General features: G+C 39.9%; 2 protein-coding genes across 2 annotated transcripts; one reads left to right on the forward strand and one right to left on the reverse strand.

Moving 5' to 3' along the window:
- On the forward strand, nt 1-2,917 carry agr2 (anterior gradient 2). The gene is made up of 8 exons (XM_037093165.1): nt 1-148; nt 947-1,068; nt 1,184-1,247; nt 1,339-1,391; nt 1,581-1,657; nt 2,165-2,228; nt 2,474-2,557; nt 2,663-2,917. Exons 2-8 carry the CDS (start codon nt 960-962, stop codon nt 2,710-2,712), a joined length of 501 nt encoding a protein of 166 aa, XP_036949060.1. The 5' UTR covers nt 1-148; nt 947-959; the 3' UTR covers nt 2,713-2,917.
- Nucleotides 2,918-7,391: 4,474 nt separating this feature from the next.
- tspan13b (tetraspanin 13b) lies at nt 7,392-21,963 on the reverse strand. The gene is made up of 6 exons (XM_037093339.1): nt 21,708-21,963; nt 18,192-18,359; nt 16,529-16,609; nt 14,843-14,956; nt 14,613-14,723; nt 7,392-8,178 (listed from the first exon to the last, which is right to left on the reverse strand). The coding sequence occupies exons 1-6, from the start codon at nt 21,768-21,770 to the stop codon at nt 8,104-8,106; spliced, it is 612 nt and encodes a 203-aa protein (XP_036949234.1). The 5' UTR covers nt 21,771-21,963; the 3' UTR covers nt 7,392-8,103.
- Nucleotides 21,964-22,436: the final 473 nt, after the last annotated feature.

A 22,436-nucleotide genomic window follows, 5' to 3' on the forward strand; every position in this document is an offset into this window, starting at 1 on the left:
AGTTTGAGTCATCATGGCATGAAGTGAAGGGAGGAGGGCGGGTCCGCAGGCGAACAGGTGTTTAAATACGGGACAGGTGAGAGTGGAGGTACAGCATATTCTGCAGCTTGTGGTCCGCCTACATCCTCACCTGAGCAGCCAGGAACAGGTAAGACACAGGCCGCTCGCTATGCTAATTTTTAACTGCAGCGAAACTACATTTCAAAAACGACTTTTTTTCTCTTGCTTCTTAGGCTGTGCATCTAGTGAAGCGGTTGTCAGGGCTGGAGAAACTGCTAAATTGTTCGGTTAATTAAAAAAGTTAAGCATAGTTGAGATAAAACCGGTATTTAAAAAAATATAAATTCCAAAGCATAGTACTAAAGATAAGAATTATAATATTTGCAGGATAAGAGAAAACGTGTTTCATAGTAAGATGAAAATACTGATAATAATTTAAAATGGAATGATTTAAACTTAATAGGTAACAAAAATCAAACAGTGCAACACAGTTACATAGTCTTCATTCAAGAGCTTATAACACTGCGTCGCCCCGTGTAGAGGTAGAAACTTGTATACTTCCGTTTAGTCCTGCTCTGCTGGCACCACATGGATGTTAAATATCGTTGAAGCTACACTGCACTATTTGATGAAAAATCATCTCTCTTCCAGATTATATCTGTTCTGTACAGACATGTTTAATGTTTCTTTTATGATTTTTGGAACAACTGTAAACAGCAAAACAGGACAAAGTGTCTGATTTGAATTCATAGCATACTCTCATTTTTTGAATAACTTTTAATAGCTAAAAAATAACTTGACATGTCTTTCCTGAAAGCCTGTGGTTAAGGTCCACACCACAGAATGCTCCTCTCCCTTGTTTCATGTTTTGTCTGTCTGCCAACAACATAATCTCCCAAAAGGACTGATGTGATAATTCCCAATTCTTTTTGTCTGCCTCTTGCAGTCAGTTTATAAAGATGATCAAAGCCATGTTGTCTGCACTCTTGGTCTTGGTGGCCCTGTCCTCCACCTTCGGGAAATACATCCCCAAGACTGGCAGGAGGACTCCTCAGACTCTGTCCAGAGGTCTGTGAGCATCTTCTGCACCTCTCAGGCCAAATGACTGAGACTAAGTTATAGTGTTGTAAATGTTCAAATTAAGTAGAGGCTCTTATTTATAAGGCTGTCCATGTCTGTTCAGGTTGGGGTGATCAGCTGATCTGGGCTCAGACTTACGAAGAGGCTCTTTACTGGTCCAGGTCAAGGTAAGAAATAATCCTGACTGACACTGGCATCAAAATGTTGGTCTGGCTCTCACGCTGATGCTTACCAAAGCTGTTCTGTTTTGTGCTTTAGAAACAAGCCTCTGATGGTCATCTTTCACCTTAAGGACTGCCCACACAGCCAGGGTAAGTCAAACCCCAGGGAAAAAAATATCTGCTCATATTTGAGTTACTGAGTTAGTCATACTGAGAAAAAAACTGTTCTGTTGAATTAAGAGTCTAACCTGTTTGAAGAGTCATTTGTTTGCTCATGCATGATGTCACCTCACACATCCTGGACTGAGTTGTAGAATAAAGTAGTTGTTTCTCCTGCAGCACTGAAGAAGACCATCGCTGACGACGTTGAGATCCAAAGAACTCTTGATGAGGACTTCATCATTCTCAATCTGATGGTAATGTTACAGGACTTTTCAGATCAGACTACTGGGCTGAAGGAAGTGTTTTAAACTTAATCCGTATTCAAGTTTTATCTATTTTCAAAACTATAAAACCTTTAAAAGCCTGATGTCATACCATTGCATACCTGTGATAGCTCATAGCTTAGCAATTAATTTTACACAACATTAAATATGCATGACTAAACCATCACAATCAGTTAATCAGTTAAAAGTTTAAGTTTTCAAATAGGTCTCCATCTGTCATCACATTGCCATTCACAAGTGATTGGCATACAATACATTGTGACAGCACCTTGTTCAAACTGAGGCTTACTTACTGAATGCCAAAAAGAGCTGAGACACAATCACAAGATAGAGCAAAAATAATAACCCAAAACACTTTGTTCACATTCAACATGCCATCTGAGTAGTAAGCTGATTTAGAGAAAAGTTTTTCAGGACCTTTTAAAGCTGACTTTGATGTGTTGGATGTTAAAGTGTTATGCTGTTTCTCGCTTACAGTATGAAACCACAGACAAACATCTCTCTCCTGATGGACAGTATGTTCCCCGGGTCATTTTTGTCGGTAAGAGCTATGTAGACTAAGCCTGTTAACACATTCCCTTTCATAGATCCTGTTACTTACCTTTAAACTTAAGACTTTGTGTCCTGTAAGAACAAACAGGCCTACTACATCCTTGGGTTTTTAGTACATAAAATGTAGTAGTTTAGTACATACATGTTGTCAAGGGGAAAAGTTTCAGTTTTCATGTATGCAAACATCTCCTTTCTGCTTCAGGATCACAGCCTAATTCAACTTTGTCTCCACAGACCCCTCAATGACAGTGAGGGCCGACATCACCGGTCGCTACGCCAACCGCATGTATGCGTATGAACCATCTGACATCAAAATCTGTAAGTAACACAGTGTGAAGCTTACACAAATCTGTCGTCTGCCAGCAGTGTCTGTTTGTGTCTATGAAACTGATTAAATGTAAATGTTTCCTGCCTCTTCTTTAGTGATGGACAACATGAAGAAGGCCAAGAAGCTCCTGAAGTCTGAACTGTGAGCACAAGGATGAGACACCCAAGAGTTTGTCGCCACTGATGCCGATAATGTGCTGTCACTACAGTTTACACATGCAAAACTAAGCACTGGAAAGTTTTCTTTCTTCCTCATCATCTTCTCCCCTTGAATTCCTTACCTCTTACCTTTGTTAACATTGCTGTACATCCAGACTGTATTTTGAATAAATATGGAACTGTTCATACATACAAGATGTGTTGAGTGTTGAGTCATGAGTAATATGCACACAGAGTTATTTAATACTTAAGTCTGAAAGCACTCATGCTTAGTTAGTAGCACATTAGTAGCACTCACACTCATGCACTCATGCTACTGCTGCAACTATTATTACTGTTAGTGCTACTAATGATGCTACTCCTACTGGTGAATTAGAAATACAAAAGAAGTCTATAAAATAAAGGGAATTAATTTTGAGCTTCAACACAGAGCAGGCTATTTTAAAGGAAGAGTTACGGAGGGAGTTCTCATTGACGGCTGCAGGATCTATATTCCCTCAGGCCTGCAGAACATATTACTCCCTTACATGTGTAAGGTTGCCAGTCATTTGGTTGATAAATCTGCTTAACCCATCAGAAGATTTTTGTTGCTGATAAAATTAGCATACTTTTAAAACAACTGTTAAAACTGGAACCAAACCTGGTGACGCTAAAGAGTAAGACAAAGTGGGTATGACTGCATTACTCAAGGTTTTCAAAATGAACATAGTTAGGTATTATCGGAAGAGTCATGTGCTGTGCTCAGTCTACACAACTGTAATTACCACTGTCTAAAACATTTTAATACTGTACCATCCGTTCACATCAAGCTGCAACTGGTCAGGGATTTTTTCTCTCTCTGACTCTGACTTTGCCAGTTGTCTGCATCCATCCATGGCATGTGTTTAAAGCATACATGCAGTGTCCATTGGGAAGAGGGAAACATGGAACCAATGTTGCATTAATCAATAATCAAGGAAATTAGAAGAAAGATAGCTTCGGGTCAGGTTTAGGTCTTGAAAATTGTACTCACTACTAGAGGCTGACATTTGTTTGGGAATCCCACGGGTCAAGGGATTCCCACAGGATGGGAGTCAACCTTACTATTAATCACGTGACTGGGGCGGTAGAGGATAAAAAAGTTAACAGGAGTGGACAGGAATGGGAACCAACCAATAGGACAGCAGTGGAGGGAGTAAACACCAGCAGAAAAAACGTTGTGGTAAAAAATGATTTGCAATGCAAAATCAGAGGTAACAACCTATCTATTAAGATCACAGAACTGGCAGGGAAGTCGCAAATATTACTGTACTTCATGACAGTCAAGTGTGACGGTGCTAAAACCGGGTATGCTGCTTGTAAAACGTGTTTAGTCTTAAAAGTAATGTCACTGTGTAAAGGAAACAATTGCTGAATAAATTAGTAAAATGCAACATTATATGTTCTGTTTGGGTTTATTAAAGGTAGGCATGGTGTGACCCATGTATTGTTTTCTTGTTTGTTGTTTTTTTTTACTGTCACTGACCTTCAAAAGAGCTAGAAACAGGGACTTAGCAGGAGGTCCTCAATAGAAATACTAGAGGGACTACAGGCCATGTATTATCTATGTTTTGTGCCCTTTAGTGAAGGTTTTTTGTTTGGATTAATGCAATAAATGCCTCCCTATATTACCACAAATGAACTGTTCCTGTTGCTATATCTTTTGAAATAACACTGCAGAACACAAAGTAATCTAAAAAGAATGGGAAGAAGATCAAATCAAATTCAATGTATTGCCTAAAGACTATAAGAAAAAAAAAATGGGAGTGGTACAGGAGTGGGAGTCATTTTACCAAGAGCGGGATGGGACAGGAATTTTTTTCACTCTGGCCTGGGATTGGGATGGGACAAGATTTTTTTCTGTGATAGTGGGATGGGACAGGAGTGAAAATCCACTCCCTTGTCACCCTCTACTCACTACCAAATCATCAGTATCAACATCTACTGTATTGTGTAGCTCAGCCTCAAATATAGGCCACCTGCTTACCTTAATACTTAAACAAAACCGCCTTTTAACAGGCAGAGACCACAAGGCAGAAGCACAGAAAGGCATAAAGGTTCCCTGAACACATTTTTCTCAAATGCAATGCATTCTAGGACATATGCCAAATTGCAATAACAATAAGTTTCTTGTTCATCTGTAATATGATCAGTTCATGCTTGGTAGGAATGATCTGTCACGTTTCATTTGTGACAACTTGCAGGTCATAAATATCATATCAAGATGACAGTGATCAGGCCACTTTGTACAAACATGTCTTTAGAAAAAAAAGTTTCATTTAAATGTGCTGATGACGAATCAATTCACAGAGCATGTTTTGTTATTTTGTGTTGTGTGTGTGTGTGTGTGTGTGTGTGTGTGTGTGTGTGTGTGTGTGTGTGTGTGTTTAACATCCTGGATGTGTGTGTCCACATTGAAAGCCTTTCCCTGTTGCTGGGTTACTGGGGCTAAACAGAGATTACTGTCCTGTGGTATGAGCTCCACAAAGCAGGCACAGAGGCACAAGTAGTTGGTTGGTCAAGACTTGAACCAACATCTTCTTCCTTATGGCAATCATGTGAGACTGCAGAAACCTAAAAAATACAGAAATTTGTTCAGCGTGACCTGAATATATTATGACAGAGTATATTAGGAGGAAACCGTTGTCAAGTCAGCTTTTCTTAATAGGATAAAGGATGAAGCTGTGAAGTCGAGTAGTTTAAATGCCCTTTCAGGCTTAGTGAATTAACAAGGAGTTACAGAGATGGAAATCATGAATTACTTTGCATATTTTGAGTCAATTAGTCAATGAGTCAAAGTCTCTTCATAGTTTTTCCCCTTTATTCCTTAGTTAAGTGAACTCCTCACCATTCTGAAACATTCAGCTGTATATATACAACAAGGAACATTTAACTGGTTATGAAACAGTCCATATATAACCCGAATCAGCAAACAAGACCATCAATAAGAAGATACGTTATATCTGTATGGTTATTCTAGGAAAATTAGAACTGAGGTCAGAAATTGCTCTGTAGTCTGGTGCTATGGCAGTGGATAGTTTTGCATTGCCACTCAGTGGCAGAACAGAACTACTGTATGTCTTGCTGTTAGCATATTATTATGAGGACAACAATTTAAGGGAATAACAATACTTTATCTTGAACTCAACAAATGTATGCTACTATTACCAAACAACCTTGTCTGTTAGCTGTAAGTGTACATATAACTAGGTACGAATGGTAATTACCCACAACTTACTTTTCCTTTGTTTCACTATCGTCAAGATAGTTATTAATCTTACATGATACACAGATACATTAACTCATCGCTATGCATCCTGAAAACTATGTTTAAAGAAACACAGGATTTAAAACAGGTTGTATCTTTCTTTTGCTCGCTTCTAAACAAATGCTGATCAAAGTCTGGATAGCCTATCTCCACTGCAGTGTCAGTGCTGGAGAAAGGTCTGGCTGCACCATCTCTCATACTGGGATAGGGGAAAAACATGCTCTGCCTTGTTTGCATGTCTTTAAACCAATCACATCCGTCTTGGGGGAGCTTTTACCAAGGATGCATTGATGATGCCCCTGCAAAATAGCGCCTGGTTAACCTTGGAATGCATTTGGGGAGGTGAGCCCTGACACTGACATGGCTAAATCCCAACAACAGAAAAGGTAACAGCTGCTAGCTTGTTTATGTTTGAGGTTTGATTTAGAGCATGTAGTTTGCTAGCTTGCATGGAAGTTGTTGTTGTTTCACATAGTGATGGAGGTACATGCAGATAGAAGAAGGAAGGGGGGGATAGGCACTCCTTGTTGCTGCCTTAAACTTTTAACAAATATATGTAGCATACACTGAGGCTGAGACAACAGCTGTGCTCTCATTCACTAGTGAGAGAAGCTCCACTGCTAAAAGCCTTTTATTTCGTGGTGATTCACTGGAGTCAGTCCAGTTTCAAAATTTGTTGCTAAATATTTGCATGTGCAGTACTAGACACCCCTAAACAGTTAGTTGACCACATGACTCAATAAGCTCCCACCAGGTCTCCATTCCAGACATAGAACTGGGGCCCATCTAAGGGTAGTGTGAGTTTGATAGTAATGACATTTCTGTTTAAGTCTGTGGTTTGAAGTGCCTTTATACAAGTAGTTTTGCTTAAGTTGCACTATGTAAGAAAATAAAATAATCTATCCATGTCACATGGCGGTTAGGTGATCTCTTCCTGGGTTTTTTGTCTCTTGACTTCCTGTTTTATTTTGAAAATTAACCCTCCTCTCGTTTCAGGTCACTTGCCCTTCCTCATGTGTCACTGGTCTGCTTTTGTCTTCCCTGATTCCTGATCATGTCCACCTGTTCCCCATTACCCTCATGTGTTTTATAGTCTGCATCTCTCCTTGTCTTGTGCCAGAGTGTCTCATTTCTGCTGAGCACCCCAGCCAGTCGCCACAGTCCATGTCATCTCAGCTTTGCTTCTCTTGATACGTAAGCCTGTATTCTTTGCCTCCTTGTGAGTGTTTTTTTTGTTTGTATATTTCATAGCACAGTATCATAGTTCAGTTTAGTTTTGTTGCCATTTTGTTGGCCTCCTTTGGACTGACTTGAATTGAATGGTCACTAACGTACGCTGCATCTGAGTCCTCTTTAAGTCCAGGTCTGACAATCCACAGCTTAATTATGTAGAGAAAGTGATTTTCTTTTCCTCCATTAGTGTTTTATTGTGGTTTACAGTACAAAGGCTCAGACAGGTGGTTTACAGAATCATGATTGCAGTTCTTATAAAGTTGCTTATATCTGCAGAAGAGTCATGCAAAAGGCCAAATACACAGTATGCAGCCAGCAAGGCAGACTAGTAGGCCAGTGACACACACACCCACACACATTCTCATATAGGCTTAAAAACTCCCAGGTTACCATATTAACACTTTCATACACGGTCAAAATAATTTAGAAATCAAAACGCAGAAAAGTGGCTGACATTATTGCGTTTAGTGGGACCGACAGCAAAAAAGGGAAAAAAATAGTGGATCAGGGTCAACATCAGGCAGGCTGCATAAATACTTTTGGAATATACAGCAGACAATTGTAGACAATATTCCCTCTTTTATCAGTGGTCAGTGTACTAACTGTGTATGTTCTCTGTGTGCAGTATAAGATGCTTATCCAGGCAGAGCTTCATGTTAGAAGCAGCGCGTGCACTGTTTCTTCACACACAACTACTTTTCAGAACACACTTTCAGTCTTGAAAACCAAACACATTTGAACAGCATCACTGCAGCAATCAGAGGAAACACACAGGTCAGTCTTGTATTTACAGGAAAAGACCAGAGAAGGTCCATAGAGGTGGTAAGGTGAACGCAGAGAGGCTGGAGCTGCCGCTGTCTCACAGGAAAGCACTGGGGTTTGCTCGGGGATCCTTCTGGTTCCTGTAGCGATACGTGAGCCATACTCCCAGAATCTGACACATGGACACAGAAATAGTCAGTGAAAGCACGGACAACATAATATTGGCTTATCTTTGTGTAAGAACACTGGCAGTGTTACGTTTTTGTTTTTTTTTGTTTTTAGGTCCATTGCGTTAATACAGTATGTCAAAATGAAACAATACAGTACAGTCACATGTGTTAGGTTGTGCTGAAAATAATGACACCAGCCAAGGCAAGGAAAATAGTTTATTCGGTGAAATATAAAAATCAAAAGTAGTCTAAAATGGCCAATTATATCCCTGACGTCCCACCCTCAAACACAGCCTCATTTGGCCATTCATGAAAAAGCTACTTAACCTCCCACTTTTCTATAGGAATACATACTTCCTCCGGGCAATGCACTGGTTAATATGATTGATAATTAACTGGCCCAGAACGTCAATAGACAATACAGTGCCAATGTTGATTTAAACTGTAAAACCTTGCCTAAGGTTGAGTGATATCAGATTCTGTGACCCAAATGGAAAGCTGAGCTATGTTTCCCCTGCAAACCTTATGAACAGCACCTTTTCTTTTAACATATTCTCTTTTTCAAGCAGCTGTAATAACATTCCCTCTACTATTAAGAAAAAATCAACTAGACTGTATACAGAGAGGGTAAAACATTTTGATGGTTGTGATAGAAGAATAAACAAGCTGTACTCAGAAAACAGCTTTGGTCTCAGAGGTCCTAGAAGCTCGAATGGCGGCAGTGCCTGCCACATCTATCTATTGAAACAAGAAAGCTGTGTGTGTGGCTGAAATATCTCTGCATATAAGAATCAGACTGACTTGAGATTTTTAACATGGCTGCTGCGTGGTTGAAGGGTGTGCAACCTTGGATTTGTTTGGACTACAAAGATACCGTTAATAAAATATTAAAGAAATGACTTACGAATTCCACCAGCATTGTCAACCATAGCCACGCCCACTGAATTTGTGCACACCAGAGCCAATCACAGCAGAGCCCACCCCCACCTCCTGTGTTCGGAGTCTCAAACAACACACCTTAACAAACAAGCTACTTTGAGTGGAGATATATGTAAGAAACACAACAAACGTAAACCGGCATGCAGGGATGTGCACATGATTATAGAGGGGCAGGGGCTAAAAGTCAGAAAAGGTTAGTATGTGCGTGTGCACAGTGTGCCAAATTTTTTTTCAGGCCTTAATAACACAATATGTAGATTCATTAATGTAAAATTAATAAATAAAGTACTTAGAAAGCTAACTACTGCTGTGAGTGATATGTAATTGCCATTTCTTTTGTGTCAACAAATTATTGTCAACATGACAAGTGCAAACTAGAAATACAGGCTACACATCTAAAAATGTGACAAAACCAAGAAATGACTACGGTGACTGCTACTGTGACTGTTGGTAGGAACAGCAATGTTTACAACAGCACAGTCACAGTAAACTCAATATCTGGAATAAGTTTAAGATTTGTGGCAAGATAAACAGTTTACACTGACAGCTGTCAGATTATTGTATTACTCTTAACTCTCATTAACAAGCAGTTTGCTTAACAAGCACAAATGGGTGCTCCTCTGACCCACGGTCACGGATACCCACGGTACCCACGCTACCCCGCGGTGCCAAATCGTAACGGTTCCTACCATACATGAAATTCTACACAACGGTACTACCGTGGATTACTATACTACCGTGCCAGTTTCCGCTACATAGCGGCCGACCCTCCTCCCGGCTTCTCACTGCATGCTACTCCCTTGTAAACAAACCAGCATGGCAACTACTGCAACCGAACTACACAGCTGCTGAATGACTGGCTGTTTGCCTGTTAATAGTGACGTGCGGGGATATGATAGGCTTATTCAGCACGCTGGGTCCGCCCGTCTGTTAGCTGATTGGCTGTTCGTGTGTTTCTGCCGGCAAGAACGAACTCCATGAAGACAGCTCCGCTTAGATAGAAATTCTCCTCAAAACAAACAAGCTAAAGTTTTGTCCCGCTCAGACGCGCGCACGGCTTACAATCACAAACACGAGACAACACACTCACCATGGCAGAAGCACCGGGCCCGAGCGGCGAGTCTGCCGCAGCGTCGTCGTCAGTGGCACCACTAATTTTGCTCAGAAAAAAAACCCCTCCAAAAGTCACATTTGGAACTATTTTGGCTTTAAACAAGGCACAGACGGTAAAGCAATAGACGATGGCGGTCCACTGTGCAGGCACTGCCAACAAGTTATAGGAGCCAAAGGAGGGAACACATCCAACCTCATAAAACACCTGCAGTGTCATCACCCATATTTATATGTTGAATATCAGGGTAGTATGCCCTGTTTATTTTCTCATTTGCTAATATTAGGCTATATGCTCCCTGTACAGGCTGAGGAATGAAGAGTTAAAGGATGTCAAAGTATAAAGCACCTAGAAAATCCATAAAAATATAGTTTTCACAGGGAATCAGTTCCTTTTATTTGTCCTCTATGGTTTATTATGTTGGAGAAGAAGCATTATTGTCAAATATTGTCAACATTATAAGTAATTAATAAGTATTTATAACTTGTACAAATACATTGCAGTTCATAAAAATAATATTAATAAAAAAAAGGCTGCAGTATCATGATAATACCTGGAACCATGATACTTTGTCTGGTATAGTATCGTGGTTACTCATATACAATATGTTGACGTTATGAGGACTTGATTCTGATGCTGGCGAAGCAAAAAAGTCATCAGCACTGTCACGCCCACCCACCAGGTATGCGAGAGATGAAAGCTTGAACAACTTTTGATCTTCAAGGCATGAGGATGATCCTGAGAGAATGTGAAGACTGTGGTGTTAAATCTGTAGGAGAGGATAATTTTCAAAGGAGGCATGAATTTGTCAAAAATGGCCCTTCACTTAAAAATGGCTGACTTCCTGTTGGCGTGACGGTATGGGTCCAATGGGTTTTTTTTATGTCTGCTCATGATAAACATGCACACCGAATTTCGTTCATGTATGTGTATATAGAAGGCAGGGCATTACAATAGGGGGTGCCACAGAGCCCGCAGGTCACAACGACACCCAATGACATTTAAGTATCAAATTTTTCGCCGGATGTGACGTATATTCCAAATATGGTGACTTTTGAGGTATGTTCAGGCTTATAAAACTGTGTTTAGTTGTGAGAAGAGATACAGTAGGTCCTCACAGGTTGTGACCTGCTTGGGCCCTAATTATGAAGAAATGGGTTTATAATGGGTTTTTATACTGCTGTTTTTTTTTTTACATCCGTATGCACACCAGGAATTTATTTATTCATTAAAAAAATCACACAAAAGGGCACTTTTTACTATGAGGCAAAAAGGGCAGGGGCTAAAGCACCCCTTTGGGCCCTTTGTGTGCACATGCCTGCAGGCATCAGATACTTGCACAGAACACTGGTATGTGAGAGAAAAACAGAAACTTGTCCAAGAATTAGAAAGCAGACTGCAGCTGCAGCAGAATTTGTTCACCAAAGCTACTGCTAAAAGTGATGGAGCAGTGAAAGCTAACTTTATTGTGGCCGAAGAAATCACCCGAGCGTCCAAGTGCTTTTCGGAGAGCGCATATTTGAAGGTATGTGAGCAGGTGTGCTTCGACCAGACACAGACCTTTAACAATATCAGTTTGTCAAGAAACGCCATCGCAGACTGAGTTTAGGAACTGGCAGACAATATGACAACACACCCAGAGGAAACGAAAATTGAAAAAGAGATCTCAGTAGTGTCTCATTCATTTCTCCTAGACAACTATGAGATCTATTTGAGACCAAAGTGAGGCTGTGGCTGATTTCTCCTGTTTCTCGGTTGTTTCTCCTGAGAAACAGGTGCAAAAATCTCAACTTGGGCTCCCTGTAAATTTCAAAGGAGATCTCATCAAGCTCTCAGTGAAGTTTCTGAATGTCTCCCCAGTGCTTGAAAGGAGCAAGGTTTAAGCGGTAAAGTCTCAAGTCTCACCTATTGCTCCTATGGAATTTTAGGAGAAACAAATGAGAAATGTTTGAGACCAAAAAAGACTACAACGAGACAGAAATGAGAACTCTCATTGCTTTGAGCAGTAAAATTTTCCTCTGGGCAGGGCCATGGAGTCACGTAGTTACCTGGCTTTTTCATTAGCTGTTGATGAAAGACCTGACAACATGGATACAGCGCATCTGTCCGTTTTCATAAGAAGAGTGAAGGCAGACTTCACTGTCAGCGAGAAGCCCTTGGATGTAGCTGCCATGCACGGGACGACATACAGGAACATTTTTGATGTGGTGGGGAAGTTCGTTAGTAAAATGAAATTACCCTGGGAAAAGTTGGTGGGGCTAACTACCAATGGTGCTCCTGCAATGACTGGAGGAAAAACGGGCTTGGTTGGACTGGTATAGTACATGAAAATACAATTGTGTTGTCCTTTAAGTTCAGCGCCGTTGTTTATTTGGCTGTCATGACTGTGCCAGTGATTGACATCTATTGACTGTTTGAGCTGCTCATCCTCAAACTGGAGAGAGACCAGACGGCCATTTGTTTTCTGGAGGGAAATTTCATAGAATTAAGAAGCAACGGTGACAATAACATAAGCACTTTTGTTAACCCTTCATATGAAAAGAGACAGATGTTTTAGACCATTACTGAGCCTCTTTTTTTAGAAAAAAGAAATTATATATTTCAGATGTTTTTAAGAATTTAAATCTTTAGCTGGAACAAATGGGCTTGGGCACTGAGATCCACAGATGGGGTAGAGAAGTCGGAAAGTCAGACTGAGAGATACACTGCACATTGTTGGTTTGAGTCTTTCACGGTATTTGTTGATGAACAGAAACATAGAGAGTAAAACATCAGCCTTATGCTTTAAGTCAGGGATGTCAAACTCATTTTAGTTCAGGGGCCACATACAGCCCTTTTTGATCTCAACAAGGCTGGACCAGTAAAAACATAGCATAATAAACTATATATAACAACTTAAAATGTTTCCCTTTGTTTTAGTGCAAAAAAAGTACATTCTGAAACTTTTCACATTTAACAAACAATATTTTTACAAAACATTATTGAGAACCTGAAATTTCTTAAGAATGCCCAAGTTTATCATTTACATTTGCATTACAACTTACAGATCACAGTGCACAAAGGCACATTTAGTCACAGGTATCTGGAACTGGACATTGTAGAATTTTACTTGATATGATCAAAGCAACCTGTCAATATCTAGAAATAATTTGAAATGAAGATTCATTTCCACATCTGCGTAAAAATTCGGACCACCTGAACTGACCCACCAATACACACCACTATAAGGAAGAAGGTTGAGTATCCCCCTACCTTGTAAATGTATAAAATGTATACATAAAAAAAAAACAAAACAACATAAACAATAGGTTTCCATCAAACCAAATTCTTTTGAACTGAAGCTGCTGACGGACATGGTTACTCGCTGTTTAATTTGCTCCTGAAACTTGGCATCATTTAGTCTTCCCAAGGCATAAATATCTATCTGTCTAATAATCTATACTAAATGCATGTTTCTTGCTCTACAAGAAGTTAATGTGCAAGAATGGCTTCTTTGTAAATTTTGTGGGAGGCCACCACTGAAAACCTGGGGTGTTATTCAGTATTAATCATGTTGTTAATCCTTCCTTTCTGAATATCAGTGCAGACCCACTAAATGTGGAGAGTTTCCTTCTTGTTTTCAAAATGAAATCACAGGCATCCGAATCCAATTTTCTTGAAGGTGTACAAAGATTTATTGGCTGCTGTAAACCCACCATTCCAAGGTGTAAGCCATTCTGGGGAAATGTAGTTGATTGTTGAATCTCATTCCCAGGTAGTCAAATACTGATGCCTCCTTTTGGAGGTTTTCTGGGCACATCTAGCTAGGAGGAGACCCTGGGGCTGACCCAGAACTTGCTGGAGAGTTTATATTTCTCATCTGACCTAGAAATGCCTAAAAATCCCCCAGGTATATCTGGAAAACATTGCTTGGGAGAGGGATGTCTGGAGTACCCTACTTAGCCTGCTGCCTGCATGACCACCCCGGATAAGCAAAGGACGATGGATAGATGGACTATGACAGAATGTATGACTATTTTGGCCACCAAGTTTCAGCACACTTTCTGTGATAAAAATCTTACCAGATGGGGTTCAATTTCTGATTTGTGTCAGTGTCTGTGTTCTTTATGAGAAAATGTTTGATAACCACTGTTTCAGAGCACTGGGCAGCATCATGTTCCATTTATTTTCTCTGTCAGAGTTCCTCAGCACCAATCTATACTCTCACTTTTTGACATACACAGTCTCTTGACAGTTCAGGTCAGGAAGGACTGTGCCAGGACACTTCATTTACAATTAACCCTAAAACTAACCCTAATACAAATATTACTACTATCAATACTACTAATGCTAATCCTTGTGCACAGCAACTAACAATCTGTCAGCGCTGTTGTAGCTGCGTCTCACCTCTGTAAAGCTGAAGAAAAGTCCAATCCCTCCCACAAAGTGGAGAACCTCTCCAGCGTGTTCCTGAATTTTATCTGCACAGGGCGAACAGGAGTTGTTGGGAAAACAAGCCTGCAAGAGAAAAAGAGACAAAACACACAGGTTTAGATATTTTTATGATTCAAAAACACATTGATCTGTTTGATCATGCTGAAATGTGACAGGACACAAGAGCACTGGATCAAACTCACTGCGTCACAGGTGACATTGGTGTAAAAATGCTTGAAACCACAGCAGTTGAGGCTCTTCTCTACATCCCTTTGAGTGCTCTGAGAGTTATTCCAGCCCACCTCCAGCAGCTCATCCTGCAGCACACACACAGGAGCATTATGAAGCATTTCTGCTCATGACATTAATTTCATTTGCAACAGGTTGTTTGTAAATGGCAGTTGCAGCATTCTGACTTGTTAATCCCACACCGTCTCACTATAATGTGATTTGTTTTAATCACACATTAGGGAAGTATATAACATGTTAGCTGCATCATTGTTTTCCCTTTGTATGTACTATTCATATACACTTACATGTTGATGAAGGTTCTCAGTCATCCAAGTCATGGTAATTCTATGTGCTGAATCGTTGGCAGCTGGACTTATTTCAATTTCTTGAGGACGTTTCACCTCTCACCAAGATTTTTCTTAAGTTCTAACATCTTCAAGTAACTGAAACAAGTCCAGTTGCCTAGAATACAGCACTTAGAATATACAATAGTGCCCTTAAACTTCACTACAGGTATTTTTAATAGAACACTCTTTGAATTGGTGTCCTAATAAAAGAAGTAATATTCAAGACTTCAAGTTTTGAACGGTAACTTTTAATTCTAAATCCTGGTACTTGACTGCTATCCCCCTAAAGGAGATTCCACATCACATTCTGTTGTTCTTGGTCTTGTCTTGTGTGGACTCGGTGTCAGTCACTGGGGGTCAGTATCTATCTCCGACTGTGGTCATTCAGAACAACTTTTGGTCGTTGTGAGAAATAGGTTATAAACATACTAAACATACTAAACATACAGTGGCTCTAATCTCATTATTTGATAGTCATTAGTAGCATTAGAGAAGGTGTAGTGAACCATTCTGTTATTTCAGGTTGCAGTAGCTCAGGAGAGTCATTAGTTTGAACCAGTGTCCACATGTCTATTCCACTTAATTACTGGCACCACAAACACAGGCAAAATGACGCCCTCAAAGGTTAACATGATATTCATCACTTCTGAAGTAGTGCATATGGATGATGTTCTTGAGGGTGTTGAGGTTCATCAACCTTAATTTCTTGTGGTACAGGAAACAAGTTGAGACAAGAAGTGTTCCCTTGGTTGCCCACAACTTGTTAAATATGATGCATCTGGGATGTTAAATCATTCCAGGAATGTGTTTTGCTGCAGCCACTTCATCTTATCCTGCCCTCCTCATGTACTTCACTGAAGGATTTCATACATAGCCCATAAGGCCTTTCAACAACTCTTGTTTACTTACTGCACTGGTTTTGTTGCACTGAAGTTGAGGAGGGTTTCTCAAATACACTATTAAACAAGAAACTGACTTACACTCTGATTTTCTGGGACTTCTACAAAGGAGTGACAGACCAATAAGGAAAAGCCAATAGTTAGAAATTTAGGAAAAAAGGCTCCTATCTTGAATTTGTAGTGCTCTAATTCATTAAGGATCAGAGGTAGAAGGAAAAAAAGGAGAGGAGAATGGAAGTTATGAGGTCACTCAGAGGCTGACATTAAGCCGACAGCACACATAAACACGCATGATTGATGGCTATCCTACAGCTAACTGTCATGGTCCTGTCATTTCCAGTCCAATTTCTTAGAATTAATTTTCCTACATAAAACTGCTTTTATAGTGTACTGTATATTTTATTAATCTTACCTGTTGCTCTCTGTTGATGGCCAGACAGGCACTGGAAACAGAGAACTGCACAATAAATACCATGAACAGGATGATCATGTACTGAGCTTCACTGTCAAGGAACAACAACAAACACTGTACACACACAATCCTGCTTACAGCTGGTGTTACTGGCTGGAAAAAAGTTATATATATTTACTGATGTCTTTTATGAATAATAATTGTGTTTTTCAACAGTTTCCAGTCTGGTTTTAAGACATAGTAAGCACTTATTCAGGTAAATGACCTACTGCTAACTGCACTTTTACACAGTAAGTTACGATGTCATCTTACATTGCTCTGAGACTTGAAGAGGCATCAGGTGGGTGGTTCTTGGTTTATTATGCTCACATCTGTCCAACAGATTTGTTTTAATTGCTATGAGTGACTCAACCTAACTAACCTCAACAGCTTGGTTGAGCTACAGTGTCCCGTCAAGGCTCTGTACTTGCCCCTCCTCTGTTTTCTATATACATGCTGCAGGTTATTCATAATCGTGAAACACCTTAACATTTTTATGCTGCCGACACTGAGTTACAAATGCTGTTAAAACCATAGATCCTGGTAGCTGAGCAAAACTCACATCTTGCCTCTCAGATATAAAATCTTAGGTTGTACCAAAATTCAAATTTCATCAGTTTTAGCAATCAGTTAAATAATATGAAGCAGGCTACTCTGTATTTGTTGTAATATTTGATGCTAACCTCTGTTTATTGAGTTAGTTGAGTTGAGTTAGTTGAGTTAGTTTTGATGCCAAAAATTTTGTTCAGTCACATTTCCATCTGCAAAAAAGCTATACATGCTTTGATGTATTCTTTGCTCTGTGCTCTTTGGCCTTATATTCTCATTCTATCTGCCTAGTTTGGTTTTATTGCCTTTTGTAAAGCACTTTGTAACATGGTGAATAAATGATGAATTCCAGGGCTGTAGTGATTTTTATCGTATTGGAACGCACCTAAGACACGCCTGCACAGTGTGCACACACAAAGTTACGTTGTTTTACAACTTTTACCTTTTCAGCTATATAAAAAATGAGAGGATGTTTTACTTCATCCTGACTAGTTAATGTTGACGAGCTGTAAACCTCACAAAGACTACCGGCTTCTTTTAAGTGGAATAATTAATTTCTTGCAGTCCTCTAGCCAGGATTTTTGAACAGCTCACTGACCCAGATGAGGCAGATTTCTCTCACATACATGACTTTTTTATTGCCCTGATGTGATCTTTTCTATAGAATCCGAGTTCTGCTGATTAAAGACATAACATTTTAAAACTTAGCCTTGATAAATATATACACATACAATACAAGTCAAAGGTTTGGAGACACCTTCTCATTCAATGGTTTTTGCACACTCCGTGAGTAGATGCCAACCTATGTTAAAAACATGGTATACATAAGTAGTTTTAGCAATTTATCACTTCATTTTTTAAAATATTTAACCAGATTATGCAAACTGAACATTTTATTTCTTCACTTGGAGCAAAAAAGTGCTGGAGTGGTGTTCTGCAGCAGTACACCTACCTATGATGAATTTCTTTTTAAATGCTGAACGTATTCTATCACACATTTCCTGGGTGGCAGTCATATAAACTGTCATTCAAGGAGAAATGATAGCAGGCATAGAATACGCAGTGTTAAGGATACAAAGAAGAGCAGGACTTGGTGATGCTTCATGGCCCCGATGAGGCCGGCCAGGGCCACAAAGAAGAGAAAGACGCCCACACCGATGATGCCTCCCACCACTTGGAAACTGGAGACCAGACCGAACCACTTCCCCCACGCTGCGATGCCGATCATCAACAGGCTCACCATCTGCAAGACAGACACACAGACTAAGACTCAGTAATATAATTATTGTGCAAGTGTCAAACATTATCTTTTAAAACATGTGATCCTAGCAGTAATTTTAACAGTTTAACATCAGACCAAAGTGGCACTGAATGTCCGCCAAGGCCCAACAGTGTAGAACTCTGTATCTTAAACCAGCTAACTGCTTAACCTTTTTTTTTCTTTTTCAATTCTGCTGACAAACCAACCAACCCACCAACAAAAAAAACTGACAAGGGTAAAAACATAAAACTGAAACACAGCAATGTTATTTGAAAAATGTGAAAAGAGTCTGCTACATTGATTATTTGAACATTGATTGAACACAAGATTGAAAGTCAGTGTGGTCTCCTCTGCAGACGCAGGAATGTAGGCAACAGGTTCGGTGTGTTGCTGATGAACCAGACCTAATTGAGGCAGGCCTCACTTCACTTCCTGTGTGTTTCTGCCACCTCCCGCCTCACTTCCTGTTGCACAGTGTCTTTCTCAGAAACAAGAGAGAGAAACCACAGAGGAGTGTTTCAGTTCTGCTTAAAAAACAGAACACACACGTATGCACAAATGACACCACGTCCTCATCCGAGTGTTGTTTCCCCTTGAATTTAACTCTGATGGAATGCCACATCTTCACATCATATTACTGCTCAGTATAACTGGGGCAAGCAGGTGTTGTTCATTAAGATACTGTACTGTACTGTGTACAAATTCTACTGATATTCTTAAAATAACTTTCTTCTTTATGGTTGTTTTTCAGTGTTGCTCAACATTGAAGCTGAGGAAGAACTTTGGTTATATAGAATATAACAAACCATTGATTTTTTAATTTTACACCAACAAAATAATAGAAAGAAATGAATTAAGTTTGGAGGTGCTGGTAGGTGGTAATTTTGTTACTGTTGGAAAGTTGGACGGCCAGGCTAGCTGTTTCCCCCTGCTTCCAGCCTTCATGCTAAGCTAACCACTTTCTGGCTCCAGTTTAATAAATGCTGTAGAGAAATTAGAGTGATTAACTCTCAGCAAGAAAGTGAATAAGCGTATTTGCACAATTGTTCATTTACATTTAGATCAACATTTAGGGCATTTAGCTGACGCTAACAAGTACAGGCGACAACAAGTACATTTGTCAATGGGGGCGCGACCCATGTACCGAGGCTCTGCAGCAGACCCGGGTTCCACTCCCGGCCCGGGTCCCTTTGCTGCGTGTCACTCACCCTCTCTTACCCTGTTTCCTGTCACACTCTTCAGCTATCCTGTCAATAAAGCAAAAAAAAACAAACAAACAAACAAGCAAAAAAAAAAAAACAAGTACATTTGTCACAAGAAAGAAACCACAACATATCACCGTCAATAGGTAAAAAAGAAAAAAAATAGAAATCTGAGCATTGTAGCTGCTATGTTTCAAGAGCAGACAAGTGAATATATTTCTGTTTTTTTAATATATATTTTTGAATATATTTCTTTTTTTTTGGGGGGGGGGGGGGGGGGGGGGGGGTATATAACAGTATATTACAGTATAATTGCTTCAAAAAAGAGGTGATAGCATCCACATATAGATTGGTTCCCCATAAACCTCTCTCTTGCTCTGGCATTCAGTCTGCTGGCTGGATTTTCCCTGTAAAAAAACAAAGTGCACCACAAAAGAAGGTGCCTTCCATCACGCAACAAAAACAGGAAGATTCATTGTTTTCTCTGGTTGCTTCCCCAGCTAACAGTGGAACAACAGAAATTAGAATTACCTCCTCGTGGTTGTATGCCCATGTACACCAATCAAGTTGCTGCTGCTGATTTATGATATTGAAAAATGGCCAGAAGATTTTTTTGTGGAATGAAACGATGTTACATTGAATTCATCATATCATGTGAACTGCTGAGAAACAGACACAAAAGTGTGTATTGTGAGGTCACAGTTACATTTGATCACCAAAATCTATTCAGTTCATCCAAATTTGATGAGATTCAAGGCATTCTTTAGATATTACATTCACAAGAATGGGACAGCCAACCCAAAAACATAATGAAAATATTGGCTAAAATTAAGACATCAGCTTTTCGAAAAGCTGCAAAGATGAAACCCCATCAGGAGGACAATCAGCTGAATGAGCTAAATCTCCTACATGAACTCTGTCCTGGGTTCAAAAGGAGCTTTATGACATACTGCTGTCTTACCACGCTGTGTATGTGGACATTGACCACCAACAGTCTGAATAAGTCAGCAGCTTACAGCCAAGACACCGTCACCTGGAGCAGTGACACAGTCTGCTGTTAGGTACAAAACAAATACTGTAGCCTAAATACACTCCTGAGGACAAATATGTTATTCCAACCATTCAAGTTGAAATGTGCTCCTCACAATCTCCTCAACCAACTGTACATATAGTGTGTCATCTTAATACTATTTATGGTGGAAGCAATACTCAGAACTTTTACTAAATAAAAGTAGCAACTCCACAATATAAAATACTGCTTTCCTAGTGGATGTTACAAAATAAGAGTACAGATGCATAATCAGTGAAATACACTGAAAAAAAGGAGAGACAGTTGATTTTCAAATCAGCCTTCATTTATCATCATTCATATTTCTTATTTTAAGACATACTTGAAAGATGTGAGCTTATCCTTGAAAATTGTAGTGCAGCAAATTAGTCTTGTGCTTTCACAGGGCTGTTACAAACTGTGTAAGAAATTAAAATTAAGTAACAGAGTCAGTTATCACTCTGTCTGATGTGATGTAGTCCAATCTGAGACAAGCCACATGCGTTATGACATCATCATTTATTTTCTCAGGCAGACAGACAGGCAGACAGACAGACAGACAGACAGACAGATGTCCACAGCAGTGTTCACTGGTTCAGTGCCTTAGTACCCCCTACTAGAGTTTGAATTCGCGTGGTGAGTGGCCCTTTAAAATCATTGCAAGATCCACGCAGGCCTTGTCAGAGACCTAGATTTATAAATGTATCATATGAAATAACACCGTGTTGGAACCCGTGGGTGCCATCTACACGTAAAGTTCATGTTGAGCAACCCGCGACAAGATCCATCAGAGGCTCGGGCAAATGTCACACAGTGCAATGGAAGGCAAGTACAGTCACAGCCTGAAGAAAGCAGGCTGCGTTATAAGTGTAATTTCGCATGTGCTGTGCCCATGGTGATCACCTGATACTGCTGCCACACAATAAATAATTGATTAAAGCAGTGTCTGACCTCATCAGTGTGTTGTACACAGTGGGATGTTTTCGACACTGCGTTCACAGAATAATAAAACAACGACTGTACTGAAGATACCTCCTCTACAATTATCCATATGTTGTCCTGCTGTCGGCGGATACTCACAACATAGAGGATGTTGAGCGCGCATAGGGAGTGTTTGGAGCAGGTGAATCCAGCGCAGCCCATCTTACTGAATGAACAAATAATTCCCCCCAAAAATCCTTAAAATAAGTGTTCAATCAATATGTCGCCACCAAAGATACAATCCACACAAAAGAAGGGAAAAAACCGCTGAGGCAATAATTCCGCTTCCCCTCTGAAATAGATTGTCATCCAGCAGCAGGTCTGAGCTGAAAAGAACGGAAATTAACAGAAAGTAAAACAGGAGTGAAAAGGAAGTTGGAGATCAAGCCTTCAAAATAAATGCAAATTTTGAGGTATGCAAGTTGTCCCTTTATGAGTCTTGATGATTAGTTCAGGAGTCATAGCCTGATGAGTGAAAGCAGATACATCCGTATCAGCTGTCAGGTGGCAGCATGATGAACAGACTGTGGCTGGGTAGGTATTACATCCACTTTTAGTATCCTTTGGGCTCTGTACAGACGTCTCACTTCACTGATTTCACTGATGCTCTGTAGATGATACCAGTGATGTTCTTGTGGTTTAAATCATCCGCTGTAGAGACTTCCTGTCCTGGGCTGTGATGTTCTCTTTAACAATCAGGGTGGTGATGTGTGTGCAAGACAGGTTTACACTTTATGTGATTGGTCCACAATATTTAAAGCCTTACATTTTTCAACTAATTTTCCTGGATAGAACTATTCAAACTTGTGTATGGGGACTCTAGTTCTG

Source organism: Acanthopagrus latus, chromosome 3, assembly GCF_904848185.1.
Source record: "Acanthopagrus latus isolate v.2019 chromosome 3, fAcaLat1.1, whole genome shotgun sequence".
Lineage (NCBI taxonomy): Eukaryota > Metazoa > Chordata > Actinopteri > Spariformes > Sparidae > Acanthopagrus > Acanthopagrus latus.